The sequence below is a fragment of the Mercenaria mercenaria genome, chromosome 8 (genome assembly GCF_021730395.1).
Source record: "Mercenaria mercenaria strain notata chromosome 8, MADL_Memer_1, whole genome shotgun sequence".
Taxonomy (NCBI): Eukaryota; Metazoa; Mollusca; class Bivalvia; order Venerida; family Veneridae; genus Mercenaria; species Mercenaria mercenaria.
The window spans coordinates 69,407,041-69,421,590 of record NC_069368.1 but is presented as its reverse complement, the minus strand read 5'-3'; the positions used below and the strand labels follow the sequence as shown (position 1 = coordinate 69,421,590).

At 35.8% G+C, this 14,550-nt stretch overlaps 1 protein-coding gene across 1 annotated transcript in view; it reads left to right on the top strand.

The window, feature by feature from the left end:
- LOC123566139 (ras GTPase-activating-like protein IQGAP1) overlaps positions 1-14,550 on the top strand; it is a 179,966-nt gene that overhangs the window by 27,405 nt on the left and 138,011 nt on the right. Inside the window, 2 exon segments of the mRNA XM_053549182.1 lie at positions 9,589-9,599; positions 9,602-9,744. Of these exon segments, the coding sequence (XP_053405157.1) occupies positions 9,589-9,599; positions 9,602-9,744 (154 nt within the window).

Genomic DNA, 14,550 nt, shown 5'->3' with positions numbered 1-14,550 from the left:
CATACATATCTGTCCAAGTTCAGTTATTAATAAAGTATGTGTGCAATAGATATTTAATTGCAATTTGCGCAATTTTTGTTAAATTAACTTCTTTACATAGTTATCTTCCTTTACAGGTAGGTGTTTTTCTCCCCTTCTATTACAGAGGTTGAAATTTTGTGGCTGTATAATGTGAAATTGGGTCATTATTGTCTGGCCCATTTTAAGTGGAAGCGAGACTTAGCGATCTATATTGTGGAGGAGGCGGCGGCAGCTACAGTGATCATGTTGGGAGTAACTCAAAAACCGTTACATATATTTCTTTTAAACCTTGTAGGATGCTTTAGAAACTTATTTTACACCCCCTAGTGACCTTGACCTTGGAGAAATTTGCATTTTTAGCTTGACTTTTCAAAGAAAATGTAGAGCTATTGCACTCGCCCCGGCGTCGGCATCGCCGTTGGTTAAAGTTTTTGATAAAGTCAGATATCTCTGTTACTGTCAAAGCTATTGACTTGAAACTTAAAATAGTTATTTACTATCAAAGTCTACACCAGGAGAAACAATCCCCATAACTCTGATTTGAATCTTAACAGAATTTTGCCCCTTTTTAACTTAGAATTTTTTGTTAAAGTTTTTGATAAAGTCAAATATCTCTGTTACTATCAAAGCTATTGACTTGAAACATAAAATACTTATTTACTATCAAAGTCTTCACCAGGAGAAACAATCCCCATAACACTGAATTGAATTTTGACAGAATTATGCCCCTTTTTAACTTAGAAATTTTGTGAATTTTTTTTATAAAGTCAAATATCTCTGTTACTATTAAAGCTTTTGACATGAAACTCAAAATAGTTATTTACTATCAAAATCTACACCAGGAGACACAATTCCTATAACTCTGATTTGAATTTTGACAGAATTATGCCCCTTTTTAACTTAGAATTTTTAGTAAAAGTTTTTGATAAAGTCAAATATCTCTGTTACTATTAAAGCTTTTGACTTGAAACTCAAAATAATTATTTACTATCAAGGTATACATCAGAAGACACAATTCTCATAACTATAATTTGGATTTTAACAGAGTTATGCCCCTTTTTAACTTGGATTTTTTTTTTTTACTTGCAAAGCTCAAATTCAGAGTCAGGCACTGAGAAAAGTCGAGCGCGCTGTCTTACGGACAGCTCTTGTTCAGATTTTTTTTTTGACACCTTAGAAAATTCACAAAAATAACAATTTCTCAAAAACTGTTCACATATATTGCTTTGAAAACTTGAAGGATGGTTCAAAAACTCATTTTACACCCCCATGGTTAGTCCTGGCCTAGTGACATTGATCTTGAAGAAATTAACATTTTTTAGATGTCTTTGACACCTTTGAAAATTCACAAGAATGAACCACTTTGAAACCTTGTATGATGGTTCAAAAACTCATTTTAGACTCCCATGGTGAGTCCTGGCCCCCTAGTGACCTTGACCTTGAAGGAATCAGCCATTGAAAATTCACAAAAATGACAATTTTTCAAAAAATTGTTACAGATATAGCTTTGAAACTTTGGAAGATGGTTTAAAACTCATTTTGCACCTACTTCATGAGTCAAAGCTCCTGTGGGTGAGACACTTTTAGGTGGTGGCTGTGTTTTCCAATTCTGGTATACATGTATTTTAAATTTACCCAATTGCTGCAGGTCAGACTTGTGAAATAATTTCAGAGAAATGTTCTTATGTACGATTTGCTGGGTATGGGATTGGTGCGGGTGTGGTTCTTTCAAAGTTATTAAGATCTGTTTGATTTGTCAAAAGAAAAATAGCCAACAATCTTTAAGTAGAAAATTATTTAAATTGTAAACCGCTGGCCCTAATTCGAAATAACTCCATAGAAATGTTCCACACTGACTATACTTGGTTCATGTTATTCCTGTTTGTCAAAATTATGGTCTTGTAAATACTTTCTGGTTCCTTTATGTATTAATGGGAAACCTTCTTGTTCGGAATATCTTTACCAGAAAGGTTCAAGCCAGCTGTGAAACTATGAGCTATTCTGGTATTAAGAGCTGTCGCAGCCCTGTTGTTTTACATATTTCGTTATAGCCTGGCTGTAATGTCACCTTAAACATTTGAAAATATAGGTTAATGATGTATTAATGTGCATAAATGTGTATGGAACAATTGTTTCTTGAAAAATGCAAAAAAAATCATGAAAGAGCACCTCATCTTTAAAAAAACAAGAGCTGTCTCCGTAGGATGACACATGCCCCCGATGGCACTTTGAATGAATAGTTATGGCCGATGTTAAGAGTTTAGGACCTTTGACCTACGGAGCTGGGTCTTGCGCACGACACATCGTCTTACTGTGTCATACATTCATGCATAGTTATTTTAAAATCCATGCATGAATGACAAAGATATGGACCGGACATGCCCATCAGTGCACTATCATGAAAAATGATCTTTAACGTCTAAGTGTGACCTTGACCTTTGAGCTACGGACCTGGGTCTTGCGTGTGACACGTCGTCTTACTGTGGTACACATTCATGCCAAGTTATTTGAAAATCCATCCATCGATGACAAAGATATGGACCGGACACGCCCATCAATGCACTATCCTTTAACGTCTAAGTGTGACCTTGACCTTTGAGCTACGGACTTGGGTCTTGGGCACTGCACGTCGTCTTACTGTGGTACACATTCATGCCAAGTTATTTGAAAATCCATCCATTGATGACAAAGATATGGACCGGACACGAAAATTGCCGACAGACAGACAGACGGTTGAAAAACTATATGCCTCCTTTTGGGGGCATAAAAAAACTTGTGTAAATAAAAGCTAATGCAATTTTAAGAAAAATAGGCTCCGTACTAGTACTACAAACTTTGTAACTAGAACTGAATTCTATCGAATTGATTTTGTTGATATTATCCTTTTGAGGATTTTTTCAGAAAAATGCAACAATAAAATACGAAGAAAAAAACATAAGAAATTCATGATATTTGTTCTGTTTCCATTTAGAAATTTTCGTTTTAGTAAATTTTAAAATAAAGGCAATGAAATGAAAATAAAATGCATGACTTAGGACAGTAAATTCAGTGTATTTTATCACAAGTTAAATGTTGGATGTGTCATCATTTGGATATTATAGCCTCTTACAGTTAATTTTAGTGTCAATTTTAACTTTTAATACATATTTAAAAATACATAAAAATGTTAATAATTTAAAATTAATATAGGATGTGTGTAAGATCAGACGTTTACATTATTTATGTGAATGGTCAAGAGAAGAAGGGTTATCTAGTTGAATTATTTGAAATTTTTAGAAATAAAAACTGTAAGACTTATTTTGGAAATGAAGAAAGCGGTCTGACAGGCCTCTTGACACAAATCTACACTGTATGTATGTGTTTAAATGGGAAGGGAAAATAGTGGCCTTTATATTAAGTACGATGAAAAGTAGTGACCTTTGTAGTGTTTTTAGCACAGGTTTGCTTCCTCTCTGAATAGATACTTTGATGTATTTGTCAATTTTTTAAGGTATAAATGAAGTGCCTATGTGATGCATAAGAAGGAAGAAAATGAAATGGTTACTTTTTGAGGCAACTGTTGTCTTGTACGTGTTTCAAGTACAAAATTACCTTGTCAGAAACTGTTGTGGTAGCCAAAACATAATATTATGCATAGATTATTATTCAGTAGTTTTATAACCAGTAATTTTTTATTGCAACAGACCTGTCTGTCTCATTGAGGGTTTACATGGTGTCCAAATGCTCATCTGAGCTTATTATGCCCCCGCCCCCCCCCCCCCCCCCCCCAAAAAAAATTTTGGGGAATATGGGAATGAGGTTTTTTTTGGTCAGTTGGTCCGGGGTTTTTCTGGTTTCCAGACAAAAACTTGTGAAAAGCTTGACGTTTTTAAAAAAATTTTTGGTACCAGGGTAACACAAAAAATACAGGTCATTGATTTCCCTAAAACCCACCAACTGTTGGTTTTTATTTAGGCCCCCTTTTCCCAATTTAAAATTTCCATACTTCGAAAGGCAGTATTGTGGGGAAATTTTTCATCACTCCTGTGCATTTCCCTGTTTTATAATTTTTTTTTAATAGTTGCATCCCTCGACAAAAAAGGTATTACCTTTTTAAAACTTCCCCTGCTTTTTGGGGACAATTTACATGGAGGTCTGAGTGGAAGGCTGCGTGTTTCCATAACCTCCCCAGTCAAGTTTGAAAACCCCCTAAGATTTGTCACCTCTCACAAAATGGTCAACTGCTTCGTAATTTCAGGGTTTAAACCGCTGTTTTGCACCAGGGGGGAAAAATAAAGAACATTGAACAAAAATTTCTCTTCCACCACAAAAGTCAATTTTCCCTTCGGAGTGTCTTTATTATTATGCTTGTGTATCCATAAATAATTAAATGGCTCCAGGGGCGGTGGACTGTGAAAGATATATGCATGTAGTGTGCATTTATTATGTAAATAAGGCCAAACACAGTAGGTCATATTGCTTTTTGTGAAATGCAAAGTGAGAGTTGCTTGGCCAAAACCACAATTTGTTTTTTGACCACAAAGTTAAATGATTACACAGTAGGCATGATTACACACAGCATAGTCACCAAGAGTCTAGGGTTTTCTCTGTTGGTAGGAAATGAACAGAAGATACAACAAAGAGTTACCATTGCCTTTCAGTCTAACACGAGTTGTGAGCAGCTAATTGAGCTTCATATGGATGATGATAGAGTGCTTTTATAACTGATTGCATTATGCACTATGCACATTTCATTAATCTCTTTTTAGCTCTCCTGAGCAATGCTCAGGTGAGTTTTTGTGATCGCTGGATGTCTGGCGTCTGTCTGTCGTCTGTCATCTGTCAACATTTAGCTTGTGTATGCGATAGAGGCTGTATTTTTCAACTGATCTTCATGAAATTTTGTCAGAATGATTACCTTGATGAAGTCTAGGCCAAGTTCGAAAATGAGTCATCTGGGATCAAAAACTAGGTCACTAGGTCAAATCAAAGAAAAATCTTGAGTAGGCGATAGAGGCTGTATTTTTAGCTCACATGTCACACAGTGACAGTGTGAGCTTTTTTGATCACGCAGCGCCCGTCGTCCGTGCGTAAACTTTTGCTTGTGACCACTCTAGAGGTCACATTTTTCATGGGATCTTTATGAAAGTTGGTCAGAATGTTCATCTTGATGATATCTAGGTCAAGTTCGAAACTGGGTCAACTGTGGTCAAAAACTAGGTCAGTAGGTCAAATAATAGAAAAACCTTGTGACCTCTCTAGAGGCCATATTTTTCATGGGATCTGTATGAAAGTTGGTCTGAATGTTCATCTTGATGATATCTAGGTCAAGTTCGAAACTGGGTCACGTGCTGTCCAAAATTAGGTCAGTAGGTCTAAAAATAGAAAAACCTTGTGACCTCTCTAGAGGCCATATTTTTCAATGGATCTTCATGAAAATTGGTCAGAATGTTCACCTTGATGATATCTAGGTCAAGTTCGAAACTTAGTCACATCCCTTTAAAAACTGGGTCATTAGGTCGATAATAGAAAAAACCTTGTGACCTCTCTAGAGGCCATATTTTTCAATGGATCTTCATGAAACTTGGTCAAAAATTTTTATCTCATATCTAGGTCAATTTCAAAACTGGGTCACATGAGCTCAAAAAACTAGGTCACTATGTCAAATAATAGAAAAAAACGACGTCATACTCAGTTCAAACTGGGTCAGGGTTGGGGACAGGTGAGCGATTCAGGACCATCATGGGGCCTCTTGTTCAATTAATCTTCATGAATTTTTAGCTCACCTGTCACGAAGTGACAAGGTGAGCTTTTGTGATCGCGCAGCATCCGTCTTCCGTGCGTCCGTAAACTTTTCCTTGTGACATCTCTAAAGGTCACAGTTTTCATGGGATCTTTATGAAAATGGGTCAGAATGTTCACCTTGGTAAATTCTAGGTCAAGGTCGAAACTGGGTCACGTGCCCTCAAAAACTAGGTCAGTAGGTCTAAAAATAGAAAAACCTTTTGACCTCTCTAGAGGCCATAATTTTTACAAGATCTTCATGAAAATTGGTCAGAATATTCACCTTGATGATATCTAGGTCAAGTTCGAAAGTGGGTCACGTGCCATCAAAAACTAGGTCAGTAGGTCTAAAAATAGAAAAACCTTGTGACCTCTCTAGAGGCCATATATTTCACAAGATCTTCATGAAAATTGGTCAGAACCTTCAACTTGATGATATCTAGGTCAAGTTCGAAACTGGGTCACGTGCCTTCTAAAACTAGGTCAGTAGGTCAAATAATAGAAAAACCTTGTGACCTCGCTAAAGGCCATATTTTTCATGGGATCTGTATGAAAGTTGGTCTAAAGTTCATCTTGATGATATCTAGGTCAATTTCGAAACTGGGTCACGTGCGGTCAAAAAATAGGTCAGTAGGTCTAAAAAATAGAAAAACCTTTTTGACCCCTCTAGAGGCCATTTTATTTCATGGATCTTCATGAAAATTGATCTGAAATTCACCTTGATGATATCTAGGTCAAGTCGAAAGTGGGGGCACGTGCCATCAAAAACTAGGGAAGTAGGTCAGATAATAGAAAACATTGTGACCTCTCTAGATGCCATAAATTTTTTATGGGATCTGTATGAAAGTTGGTCTGAATGTTCATTTGATGAAATCTAGGTCAGTTCGAAACAGGGTCATGTGCGGTCAAAAACTAGGTCAGTAGGTTTGAAAAATAGAAAAAACCTTGTGCCTCTTAGAGGCCATATTTTCATGAGACTTCATGAAAATTGGTCAGAATTTCACCCTTGATGATATCTGGGTCAAGTTAAAAAGGGGGGTCACGTGCCGTCAAAAACTAGGTCATGGAGATAATAGAAAAAAATTTTGCCTCTCTAAGGCCATATTTTTCGGGACTGTTAAAAATTGGTCTGAATGTTCATCTTGATGATATCTGGGTCAAGTTCGAAACAGGGCATGTGCGGTAAAAACTAGGCAGTGGTTAAAAAAAAAAAAAACCTTGTGACCTTCTAGAGGCCAATTTTTAGAAGGATCTCCTTTAAAATTTGGGTCAAATTTTCATTTTGAATATCTAGGTCAAGTTCGAAAGTGGTCACTTGCTTCAAAAGTGGGTCGTGGGTTCAAATAATAAAAAAAAACGTTGTGCCTCTCTAGAGGCCTTTTTTTTCAGGGGATCTGTATAAATTTGGGTTTTAATGTTTATCTTGTGATATATGGTCAAGTTTGAAACGGGGTAAACTGCGATAAAAAACTATCATGGGTCTTGAAAAAAAAACCCTTTGTGACCCTCTAAGGCCTCCCTTAAATGGTCTTCATGAAAATTGTCAAAGTTCCCCTTGAGATACTAGGCAAAGTTTTTTAAACGGGCACGTCCCAAAAAAATAGGTCTAGATCAAAAAAATAATAAAACTTTGACCTCTCAGAGGCCATTCTTTTTGGGGGATCGTATGAAAGGGTCTGAATTTTCCTTGATGATACTAGTAAATTTGAAACGGGTCAACTGGGGTCAAAAAACTAGGTCAAGGGTCAAAATTAAAAAAAATTTTGCCCTTTCCTAGGGGCCATATTTTCAATGGATCTTCAGAAAATTGATCTGAATTTTCACCTTGATGAAAACTGGGTCAAGTTAAAAACTGGGTCACGGGGGGTCAAAAAACAGGCCATAAAAAAAAAATAAAAAACCTTTGGACTCTGTAGAGGCCCATATTTTTCATGAGTCTTCATGAAAATTAGTGAGAATGTTCACCTGAGATATTAGAAAAGTTCAAACGGGGTCACGTGCCTTTTTGAAAAACTGGTCAATAGGTCATATATAAAAAAACCTTGTGACCTCTCTAGAGACCATTTTTTAAATGGATCTTCATAAAAATTTGGTCAAAATTTTTTTCTTAAGAATATCTAGGCAAGTTAAAAACGGGGCCCCAATGAGCTCAAAAACTAGGTCACTAGCAAAATAGAAAAAAAACGATGTCAACTCAAAACTGGCATGTGGGAAGAGTGAGCGTTTCAGGACCACATGGCCCTTTTGTTGTTAGAATGATTTCCCTTTGAGAAATCGGGGCCAAGTTTAAAAATGGGTCATCGGGATCAAAAATGGGTTTCTAGGTCAATAAAAAAAAAACCTTTGGTTTTGGAATAAGGCTGTATTTTCAAGATCTTCTATTTTGGTCGAATGATTTCCATGTGAAATCGGGCCCAAATTTTTGAAAGGGGTTATCTGGGCAAAAACAAAGTCACTGGGTGAAATAAAGGAAAAACCCCTTGTGTATGCGTTAGAGGCTTTTTTTTTTCAAGGATCTCAAAAATTTTTGGGTAAATGATAAACTTGATGAAATAAAGGGCCCAAAGTTGAAAAGGGGTCATCGGGGGTAAAAAAACTGGGGTACTGGGTCAAAAAAAGGAAAAAAAAAAATTTTTGTATGCTTGGGGCGTTTTTTTCAGTGATCTTTATGATTTTGGGGTAGAATGATTCCCTTTGATAAATTTTTTGGGTAAAGTTCGAATATGGGTCTCTTGGATCAAAAACCAGGTCACTGGGTCAAATCAAAGAAAAACCTTTGTTAGCAGTGGGGGGCGCATTTTAACGATCTCAGAAATTTGTCAGAGTTTTTTTTTTGGTGAAAAAAAGGTTGATTTTAAATATGGGTCCTGGGGTCAAAACTGGTCCCCCGGGTAAAATTTAAAAGAAAAACCTTGTGAGGAAATGGGGCTGCATTTACACGGGATGTTCATAAAATTTGTCAAATGTTTTCCCTTTGAAAAATCTGGGCCAAGTTAAAATTGGGGTTCACCGGGAAAACTGTTACACTGTTATGATGTGTTTTCAGGGACGACCTGGGGGCCATTTGCCCCTCTTGTTAATTATTTGACTATAGAAACCCAACAACTTCCCCGTTGAGTGTTTAGTTTTTGAAATCATTTCCAATATAGGGGATTTTATTGCATTACAATGGCCTTTGATTTTTGTCAGAGAGTGCTTCAAACATAGCGGAGGAAAGGAAAAGACCTGCGGTGGGAAAGGGAGAAGACCTGGGGAATATTGAAGAATTAAGCTTTAAAATTTGCTGGAGTTTTATATTTAAATGGTTTTTTGCAACATGCATGAAAAAAAAGAAAAGAAACGGCCTTGAATTCAGGGTTTTTTATGTGCAAAGCAAAGGGGGAAATTTTGTGCAAATTACATTGAAAATTTTGCCCTTTTTTTTGAAGAAATGCTGCTTGACAAATTTTAATGTTTAAATTGAATGAAATTATCCAAAAAAAGGGCAATTCACAGTTGGTTTTTAGAGAAAGAATCAATTTTTTTTGGAAAAATTTAAATTTTTTTTTTTCCCTTTTGTTTTAAACCCTTTTACCCGCTGGGGCAAGTGATTCCCTTTGAACCGTGCAGACAAGATCAGCACCGTGCAAGCTGACATGGTCACACTTTTCCTATTTAGTTAGTAAATTTCACCCTTTGAATAAAAGTGGTACTCCCAAAATTGAAGATGGACCTTTCTTTAAAAAATTTAAGGGGGAAAAGGGTTTAATATTTTGTTAGTCAGAAAACCCTACATTTAAAATTTTACAAATTTTGCTATTTCAGATGGATCCAAGCCTGATAAATGAGGAGTTGCCACCTACTACAGAGCTGGAGGAAGCCTTACGTAATGGCGTGTACCTTGGTAAACTGGCACACTTTATGGCCCCTACAAAGGTCCCACTTAAAAGGATCTATGACAAAGATCAAACCAGATATAAGGTAAATTGATGACTCTTCATGAGACTGTTTCTTAGTAAGTTTTTGCCTGCACTCACTGTGAATCCTTATGTAATACAGAGCAGAATTGTAAGACTGTTAAATTGCTTTTTGAAAAGAAAAAGATCAATTTTGCAGAGCAGTTTCCTTTTCCGGAGAGGTTTGAAGGGTAGCTGTTTGACATTTTATAAACCTAAAAAAACTGTCTGAATTTAAATGTCATAAAAACAATGTTGCCAGATTTAGAGCCAATCCCAACGAACTGCTTTACCTAGCATAAATTGGGCAAGAGACATATTAGATAGAGTAAGGCATTGACAGTGAAATCAATGGTAGATGTGTCCCAAATAAACAGAAGTCTGTTGCTATGGCAACCAGACCAAATACTGTTGATATGGGCAAAAAGTGCTTTTGTAGATTGTTTATTTATTTTAAAAAACAAATATTTTTTCCTACACCTCATTACAAACCAGGTACTGCCGTATATATCCTGAATTGGGCAAATGTGTTAAACTGAATGGGTTTTTGCTTCTTTTTCCCGCTAGGAAAAAAAAGAACAGTTCGTTTAATAAAAAAAACCGGGCCTTTTTTTTGTTGACCTGTCCCTTTCACCCAAAATAAAAAATTTTGCCAAACAGTTATACAAAAAGCCTTGTATTCCCGGTGCGCTTTTTTCGCAGTTGTTTCGGCCTTTTTGGGGTTTTTTTTACAAACATTTTTTCTTCTAGCAATGTTTGGCTCACTCACCCACTTACTTTGATGCCATCACCATTAATGAATTCCCATGACAGAAATGCTCAACTTCCCTTTTAACGCAAGCTCCCTTTTGCCCTGTTTTATGTACAAGTAGATGCAAGTCTTTTACAGAATTTTTGCCCCCAGTGCAGACATACATTCTTCTTCTGTTGTCTTTCCTTTGGTTTTCTATTTGTGACTTTCACAGATGTTTCCCCTAACAAGGGATGTTCCTATTCAGAAGAAATACTAGCTCAACGGGGAAGGGTCACACATAGTGGTCAAAAACCAAATTTTTTTATTTCTTCATTTACTAAGGCAGCATTACTGCTGGTTACAAACTGTGCTAGAAACAACCATTTGATTTTGCAGTGTTGAGGGCGACCCGATGTACTAATGCAAAACAGAATCTCGATATTAAAAAAGCAAGAGGTCTTTTAGGGTGCCCGGGAAAATTTATGACATGGTTTTTTTGTTTTCTGCAAAACAAAAATATAAAATTGCTGTTAAAAAATGCCGGGAAAAGGCTGTTATCAATGAATTTTAAACTGTAATTACCCCATTTTCCCTGTTTTTGAGGTAACTGGGAAAATGGAGAAAAAATTTTTGTTTTTTTGTCATAAATTTCCAAATCGTACCCGTGAACAATTATTGGCCAGATAAATGTATTTTTTTTTTCAATGATTAGGGCAATGCTTGTGTTTGCAAAATCAACCCAATATAATATTTAAAAACAGAGTGCAAACATCATACACTGCCCGATAGTTTGTAATCTGGCAACAAGACCTATGGTTTAAAGTGTAAATTGGCAATGTAACTTTATACCCACCCAATATATTTAATTTTTAATTATATTTTGTCGGGTTGCCCAAAGTTCAGCTAATAAGGTTGATATAAATGATTTCCTTTCAGTCTTTGAAATATGCAATGGTTGTGTTCTGATTAAGTAATAAAAGGATGGGGCAGTTTTCCTTTCCATTGCACAGTTTTTTTTTTTGCCCCAAGGGGCGTATATGTTTTTGCGCTGGTGTCCGCTTCTTTTGTCCGTCCGTCCGTCTGTCCGCTCTGTAAATCTTGAACCCCCTTTAAGGATTTCAAAGAAAATTGCCAAATGTTCACCACACCAAGACGACGTGCAGAGCCCAGTTCCCGGGGACTCGCTTTTAAGTCAAGGGGACACTTAAGGTCAAAGGTTAATGACTTTGCTTTGTGTATATTGCGATGATTGTGCCTTGTTTTTTTTGCAGATCTCTTTTTTTTGACTTACAAAATTTTTTTTTGAATTACTTTCCTTTTTGTTTCTATAAATAAATGAAACTTGGTCAAATATTTTCCCTTTAAAAACCCTTTGGGCCCAAAATTTGAAACCAAAAAAAATTTTGGGGAAAAAAAAATAGGTCACAAAATCAATAATTTAAAAGTTTTTTTATCACTCTAGTGCCTTATTTTTAACACTTCAGATAATTTGTTAAGGGTCCTAGAAAAACTAGGTCATGTCCCAAAATGGGTTTCCCTGTTAAAAACTATGGATAGATAAATCTTTGAAAAGCCGGATACCAAATTTTCATAAAATCTGGTTAAGTTCAGAACTTTGTCAACTGGTCAAAAAGTAGGTCACTAGGTTAAATCATTATAAGACTTAATAAATGTTCTACCTGATTTAGTTAAAGCATGTTGTAATAAAATCTAGGTCAGTAGAATACCAGGTCATCTGGGGTAAGAACTAGGCCAGGTAAGCAATACAGGACTTTTATTTGAAAAATTGAAGTCACAGAGAGTTTATTTTAGATGAATGTAATACAACTTGTATTTTTTGGGGGGGGGCATTTAACTCTTATTTTTTATGTTTATGCTTTTTGAATTGAAGTTTAAAAATTATTGAAGCGATAATTTCTCGATTTTTTCCTTTTCATTTGGTTCCCTGAATGTTTGCTGCAATTTTGATATAATTTTAGCATTACCATGTCCCGAACAGTTTTATGTTTATTTTTCTGTAGCAATAATAGTAAATCTTTAGTTTTTGAGCAGTTACAGGTTTTGTGAACTGTACTTTTCACTCAAGAAATAATTTATAGAAAAATCGAGTTTTTAACATTATTAATACACAAAAAAGAGGTTATAGATCTGTGGGACAATTACTAGAGGGTGTAGGCGGAGTGAATTATTCTGGCAACGTATAACTGATTTTGAGTATATTAATTTAAGTGAAACACAATTCTAGTGTACATTATTTCAATTCTAATATGCCCTTTATCTAAAACCCGAAATAAAAATAATTTGCAAAAAAAATTGAGTCAATGCCCCCTTAAAGTGAACTTTTTTAGCGCAAGCATGTACTAACAGAAGAAATGTATTAGAACGTTTGATATTTTACTGTTTGATTCAGAAACCTTACAAGATTTTACATGGATTGCGGGTTTTCTTTTTTAAATATGATCATTTGTAAATCCCGAGGTGGCAGGCCGTAGTAGGATCTTTTTAAATTTTTGAAGTATCTTTAAGTTTATCAATTTTAAGATTTCCTGTTGTAAAATTCACAAAAAATCACTTCTGTTTTTACAGATTTTATAATTTTTCTTTGCATGGAAATGTTGGTTTGGGTTTGAAAAATGTGTAAAAGTTTTTCATGGTTTAAAAATCCCGGAACCATAAGGGGGAAAAGTTGAAAGGTTGTTGCAAAAAAGATTTTAAAGAACAACACAAAAAAAAAAAAAAAAAATTTTTCATTGCATCTTATAGGCATGCAAAAATAAAAAAAATGAAAAGTTTTTAAGTTATTGGTTGTACCTCATTTGCATACAGAAAATTATAAGGGAAGACAGGGAAAAACTTGCACGAAACTTAATTGAGTTGGGGCCTTTTTGCTCACCTTCACAAAGTGACAAAGGGGAGTTTTTGTGATTGGCACGTCCGTCTCCTCTGTGCGGGGCATTGTGTTGCTCAGTCTGTAAACTTTTGCTTGTGACCACTCTAGAGGTCACATTTTTCATGGGATCTTTATGAAAGTTGGTCAGAATGTTCATCTTGATGATATCTAGGTCAAGTTCGAAACTGGGTCACGTGCCTTCAAAAACTAGGTCAGTAGGTCTAAAATTAGAAAAACCTTGTGACCTCTCTAGAGGCCATATATTTCACAAGATCTTCATGAAAATTGGTCTGAATGTTCATCTTGATGATACCTAGGTCAAGTTCGAAACTGGGTCACGTGCCGTCAAAAACTAGGTCAGTAGGTCTAAAAATAGAAAAACGTTGTGACCTCTCTAGAGGCCATATATTTCAAAAGATCTTCATGAAAATTGGTTAGAACGTTCACCTTGATGATATCTAGGTCAAGTTCGAAACTGGGTCACGTGCCATCAAAAACTAGGTCAGTAGGTCAAATAATAGAAAAACCTTGTGACCTCTCTTAAGGCCATATTTTTCATGGGATCTTTATGAAAGTTGGTCTGAATGTTCATCTTGATGATATCTAGGTCAAGTTCGAAAGTGGGTGACGTGCCCTCAAAAACTAGGTCAGTAGGTCAAATAATTGAAAAACCTTGTGACCTCTCTAAAGGCCATATTTTTCATGGGATCTGTATGAAATTTGGTCTGAATGCTTATCTTGATGATATCTAGGTCAAGTTCAAAACAGAGTCATGTGCGGTCAAAAACTAGGTCAGTAGGTCTAAAAATAGAAAAACCTTGTGACCTCTCTAGAGGCCATACCCTTGAATGGATCTTCATGAAAGTTGGTCAGAATGTTCACCTTGATGATATCTAGGTCAAGTTTGAAACTAGGTCACGTGCCTTAAAAAACTAGGTCAGTAGGTCAAAAAATAAAAAAACCTTGTGACCTCTCTAGAGGCCATACTTTTCATGGGATCTGTATGAAAGTTGGTCTGAATGTTCATCTTGATGATTTCTAGGTCAAGTTTGAAACTGGGTCAACTGCCGTCAAAAACTAGGTCAGTAGGTCTAAAATTAGAAAAATCTTTTGACCTCTCTAGAGGCCATATTTTTCAATGGATCTTCATGAAAATTGATCTGAATATTCACCTTGATGATATCTAGGTCAGTTACGAAACTGGGTCA